General features: G+C 45.5%; 1 protein-coding gene across 1 annotated transcript in view; it reads left to right on the top strand.

Annotated features, from left to right (window-relative positions):
* The window catches only part of HECTD4 (HECT domain E3 ubiquitin protein ligase 4), a 66,102-nt gene that overhangs the window by 6,824 nt on the left and 53,179 nt on the right, over positions 1-6,099 (top strand). The window contains exons 2-3 of the mRNA XM_031059446.1: positions 2,111-2,628; positions 5,930-6,019. Of these exons, the coding sequence (XP_030915306.1) occupies positions 2,111-2,628; positions 5,930-6,019 (608 nt within the window). The remainder of the gene's footprint in view (positions 1-2,110; positions 2,629-5,929; positions 6,020-6,099) is intronic.

Below are 6,099 nucleotides of genomic sequence, written 5' to 3'. Positions count from 1 at the left end.
GCTTTTCATCAGCAAAACTGATGACACTGAGTCGTCCTGATTGCTACAAGACAGACTCAGAGCTGTAGGGCCATAGCAAAGGCAAAAAAAAAAATTCATTTTCCTGTTAAACTGTGGGATTTGAGGAGCAAGGCATGCAACACCAAGTACATCACAGCTTGTCTTTTGTGGTATCTTTGTTATTAACAAAGACCACAGACCTGCTTTCTTCAGCATTTAACTCTGAAAATGCAAAAATTAATTCCCTATTCCCTCCATTTCTGCAGCTTGTTGTCACTTAGTGGAAAATCCACCCAGTTTAGTTCAAGAAAATCAAAAGCCAACTGTTGTAGAAAGTGATTCCATCTAGAACAGGAAACAAACTTATTTTTGAGGCAGCAGAGCACACAACAGGAGATGGTTATTTTAAATGTGTAATATGTGGTTTAGGAATTAATATTCATAATCTCTTGGAGAAGTTAATTAAAGGAGGCTTATTAGGTAGAAGGAGCTCAATACAACATCCATTCAAGTGTAATTATGATGTGAATTCCTTTCAGGTGAACTTTTCCTGGCTCTAGTGGTCAAAGTCCTACTGCAAAGCTGTTTCCTTGCCTTTAGTCAGAGGCTGTGTGGCACTGGCAGATGTGATTTGTCCTGCAGCATTTTAACAAGCTGTTCAGGAGCCTGCAATTAGCCAGAAACATTTATTTCATGATCTCTATGACTGCTGCCTGCAATTTAAAAACCCCACAAAACAAACAGCCCTGGATGCCATTCCCCATGGCAGCTTTGTCTCTCGCATTCCCCTTCCCACATTTATATTTATTTATTAAATGAGAGAAGGACAGTTTTACAGCATAAAGATGGGCCAAAAATTTTGTTTGAGGGTGGATGAAATGAGGCACTTTGGAACATGGCCAGAAGCCCTTTGGATACCAAATCCCTTTGGACACTGGATCCAGAGTATCAGAAAATGCTTGGCTCATGGCTTTCCTTGAGCTTGCCACAGCTTCAGTGACTTTGCTGATCTCCACTGTTGTTTGCTGAAAGGAGAAAAGTTGTCTGTAAATTACTTAAAACTCTGAGTTTTCCAGTCCCAGGCTGGGTATTAAACCATAAATATATTTTTGTGTCATGCTTTATTTGTTTTCTATTGTTCCAGCTTGGTTTCCAGTTTTATTTAGAAGTGCCAAAAAAGCCTCTTTCTTCTGTCTGAAATGATGAGGAAGAGACTTTTAGGGTTTTTAACTACAGCAGCAACTTGAAGTATTTTGAGAAAGGTGTAGCTAAGTGCAAGATGATAAAATTTAAGAGAGAAAAAAGCAGGGGAGGGAGGGAGTGTAACAGAACTCTTGGTGGATTGGAATAAACTGATTGGTTGTTGGTTTGTTTGTTTATTTGAAGAGTTCCAAAACTAGAACAAGCCTGTTCCTGCTACACAATATTTGTGACCTATCAGTTTTCGTAGAAGGGCTCTAAACCCCTGGGACCCTCCAGCCTCAGAGTTCTTTTGAAGTTTTTAGCAAAATTGCCTCGATTACAGAAAAAAGCTCCAGAGGAGAGGGGAATGTTTGTTTTCCAAGCTACTCTTTCATGTGTATATCTTTCTTTACAATGTGTGTTGCTGTTTATTGAAAGCTTAAAAATCCCCATCAGCAACCCCCAAACCTGGGTTTGGTGAGGATGCTGACTCAGTGATAACAGGCTCACAGAATCCCACAGCTGTGAGGTGGGAAGGGGTCTTGGGAACGGATCTTGGGAGATCCCCAGTCCAAACTCCTGCCAAGGCAGGGTCACCTGGAGCAGGTGACACAGGGAAATGTCCTGAGAGAGAGACTCCACACCGTCCCTGGGCAGCTGTCCCTGTCCTTGCCATCCTCCATGGATAGGGGTTCATGGGATTCCATGTGTTTTAATTTATTCCATGTGTTTTAGTGTATGACCATCACTCCTCATCCCGAGATGGACACAGCACCACTCGCCCGTTCTTTGGCCTCAAAAATTAAAAATAATATCCCTCCATCTGCTGCAGAAAACAGCTGGTCTAAAAATCACACCACACCCGTACAAGATGGTGTTTTTTTCCCCTTTAAAACCCTCTATAAACAGCCAACTTTCCCCTTTGCAGATCCTGACCTTCGAGACCAAGAACCCGACGGAGCTGGCGGAGCGCTTGCGCTCGGTGTGCGGCAACCAGAGCAACGCGTACGCGCGGCTGCTGGAGTACCGGCTGAACGCCCTGCGCGGGCTCTGGAACGCCCAGCGCCAGCTGGCCCTGGAGGAGCAGCACGACCGCGACAGCTCCGGCGACGAGGAGGCCCTGGCCCTGCTCAAGCGCCAGGGGTTGTTACAGCAGCCGGAGCAGGCTCCCTTCACCTCCCGCATGGGGCTGCTGCTGGTGTTCCCACTGATCCAGTCGCAGAGCAGGACGGACCCTTCCCTGTGTAACATCACCGCTGAGGTGCTGCTGAATTGCCTTCGGGACTGCCAGCCCCTGAGCCTGACCAAGGAACCGGCCGACTGCCTCAACGGCATCGAGGCCCTGCTCTGCTCCTGGCTCGAGGACGCGGCGCCCTCCGGCCAGCACATCCCCTACAAGCAGAAGGAAAATGCTGCTGCTGCCCTGGTTGCCTTGGCTTGTGCAAGGTAAGGGAGCTGAAGTGACAGAGAATCGTGGGATTGTGTAAGAATCCACATCTCTCGGGCTGTGGTTTGAGTCCCCTCCAGCTAGCTATGGACCCTTGTCACACATCTCGGCTAGATGGTGACAGCGGGGGGGCAACAGTCCCCCTCTTTCAGGGCTCTGCAGAATCCCAGCTAGCAGTGGAGACGTAACGCAGAACAAAAAGGCCACAGCAGCAGCACGGGCCTGGGGTGGCAATGGGTTACTTTATTTGATATTACACTCCTCAGTCACCAAAACCTATTGTGACTCCACAAGAATTAATTTCAAAACTAATTATCAAAGGTCACCACCGCCTGCGGACCCTCGCAGGGTGTGACCCGACGTGCATTTATCTACCTTTTGATTTGGAAAAATTGGAATTCCTATTACAAACAAATGAAAATTTGCAAATTTCTCTCGATAGCTATCCTGGCCAGCTTTCAATCCAGGGACCAAACCAGGGGGGATAGCAGAGGGGTGCATGAGGGAGAGACCATGTGATGGGAGAAGGGAATGACAATCTACGTGACATAATGTACTGAGTACAAATTTCAAATCACCCAGTGCAAAGCAACAACTAAATAAACTATTTAGTGCAGTACAACAGGATTGGTAAGATTGGATGTAACACCCTGGAGTTCTTAAATTCAAGGGTTGCACTGAGGTTCTTGAGGTTTGGTATAAGGCGAAATCCCAACCAGATGTTCTCTAAGGGGTCACAAGCACACAAAATTTTACTGGCAAAATAGAGAGAATTAAGGAACTTCAGCAAAGTCCAGCCATGATTCACCATTAACCATACCCTCAAATTCCACATCCATGGTCTTTGAACCCTTCCAGGATGGTGACTCCAGCACCCCTGGGCAATGCTGTGGTTGGTATTCATTCTCTCTTTCCATTGAAACAAATCAAAAATGATGTGACTGCACTGGTGATAGATATTTTTAGCTTGCACCAGCCTTTCTCTTTCTGATATTTAAATATTGGGTTGGAAAGGGTGAAACTGCTAAGCATTTCTTTTTTGCATGTGTTTAGCATATGCAAAAGCAGAAGGATCTGGGTTAGCAATGCCTCGTGTGCACATTGCTGCTTCTACTGCAGGGAGCTGCTCTAGGAATGGTTCCAAATGGTTCAGGGAGGAAGGTTGTCTCCTTTTCCCTTTGTCCTGCACCTTTCTTTGGCTGGAGAAGGTGGAACTGCCAGGTTTCAGGGCAATTCCTTTCAGATTTGGTTTCAGTGTTGTCTCTCAAATATCTGGAGATATTTTTTAATTTTGTTGCCAGTGAAGAGTTCAACCATTGTAGATTAAAATACCCCTTGTCCTGCATGGGTTTGGCATCAAGTGATTGAGAACAAATTGGACATACCTGCTTTTAATCCAAACCTACTGTTTTGAGAGAATGGGGCTTGGGGGGAGGGAGAGGAAATACAAAACCTCTGCAAAGCCCCATGAATGTGGCTTTAAAGTCACAAGGAGCCTTTTGGAAATACTGGTTTGAATGTTTCTCCAGGTCACAGCCTTGTCTGTGAAGTTTAACTCTGATTTAAGATGTTGGAGTTCCCAGGATATGGCATGATTTGCTTTAGGAAAAAGTTTATTCAAATGAAACCTACTTAATTTCTAGTGCACTTGTTTTAATGAAGTCAATGAGAAATTTATGGTATGTGGCAAATTATTCTGTCCTGACAACTGCCTTATCTGAAAGGCAATGTACTTGAACATAGCTCAGAGAAATTGGATTTGATAAACACAATCTCATTTCTTTTTTTTTCCCCAGATGTCAATTTGCAGGAAACATGGGATGTTCTGTTGCAGCTGGGCTAAATTTCAAGTAGAGCTTTTGAACTTCAGGTTGATCTTTTATTTTCTTTGCAAGTCTGCCTTGCATTGCTTAGAGAGTTGAAATATCCCTTTGTGCTTTGTTCACCTCTGAAAGCCTCACACTTTTCCTTTAAATATCTAAGTCATGTGTTGAAGAAAAAAACCTTGAAAATGAGACCATTATTGACATTCCTAGTTGCAATCTTGGGTGCTTCTTATTGCTAAAAATAAAACCACAGGGTAAATATTGCTTTAAATAATTAATTGAGGTGCTTTAATGTGTTTGGTGTCAATTTTCTCCACGCTGAGGTTTATCAGTGAAAGCAAAGAGCTGAAGATGTCACTGGGGAAAACAGGGATTGGGGTGTGGAGGAGGGAGGTTTGGGGCCTGAGTGACCACATGTGACAGCAAAAGGTTGGATTCAGCAGAGTGCAGGGCAAGGACCTCTGCAGCTGATCACTCCTGTTGTGGAGAAAGCAGCTCATAACTGACCTGAGACACAGCCAAATTCTCCTGCTTAGGTGGCCTGTGATGCCTGGAAATAAAGCTACCACATCTGCCAGAAAATGGCCTTGACCTTTAAAACAGAAATTGTAAAATACAGATTTTTAAAGGGGTCTGGGTCTTCCAAATTTGGGGTTGTGAGGGGAGACCTCATCCCAATGCACAACTTCCTCAGGAGGGGCAGTGCAGGGGCAGGACCCAGGGAACAGCTGGAGCTGTATCAGGGGGGGTTTGTGATGAGGGAAAGGTGCTGGGCACTGCCCAGGCTCCCTAGGGAATGGCACAGCCCTGAGGCTGCCAGAGCTCCAGGAGTGTTTGGACAAAGCTCTCAGGGACAGCCTGGGATTGTTGGGGTGTCTGTGCAGGGTCAGGAGCTGGATGATGATCCTTGTGCTCCCTTCCCACTCAGGATATTCCATGACTCTGTGAAAGGAAATCAGAATCTTGGTAAGCAATGGATGAGTCTGGTCTTTCCTATTTGAGTTAGGAAAGGCATCTCCAGGTGGGAGTGCAGCAGCCATTGCTCACACTTGGGCTCAGTCAGGAAGATCCATGGGTTGCACTGGAGATCTGGATGTGATTAATCAGCTACAAGAAGTCCTGAAAGAGCTGCCAGGAGCAAGGTTGAGGGGTTTTATCAGGTGCCTGGATTGCTTTTATGAACCTGTTGTTGATGACCCAGCCTGTGGCTGCTGCTCTCCTCCCAGCTGAGGCTTCAGCCTCTTCCAAAAAAAGGTGGAATTTAGGCCAGAGATTCCCCAGCATTCTGCCTGTCCCCCTCTCTTCCTCTTTCCCCTTCCTCCCCAAAGAATGAACATTCTCCAGGAAAGAGATGCCAGTTAGAAAAGGAGCTGATGCCATATTGTGGCTGTGGGTGTTCTCCATGGCTGCTGTTGTGTGTGTTCAGTCTGGCTTCAATAGACATCTTTAATTCATGTTTTTCTTGTCCTTTTAGAGGGTCGCTGAAAACCTTTGTTCATACAGTGCATCTATTACAGAAACAGACTGAGCTGGGGTCCCTGCCTGTGGCTGATGTTCTCTACAGGTTTGTAGAACTTTTCTCTTTGTAAACTTTGTCAGCAGCTCTGAAAATGTATTAAGGGCATGTAGGGAGGAATGGCTTTA

The sequence above is a fragment of the Geospiza fortis genome, unplaced genomic scaffold, assembly GCF_000277835.1.
Source record: "Geospiza fortis unplaced genomic scaffold, GeoFor_1.0 scaffold145, whole genome shotgun sequence".
NCBI classification, from domain to species: domain Eukaryota; kingdom Metazoa; phylum Chordata; class Aves; order Passeriformes; family Thraupidae; genus Geospiza; species Geospiza fortis.
The sequence above is the reverse complement of the archived record's forward strand: the minus strand, read 5'-3'. Positions and strand labels throughout refer to the sequence as shown.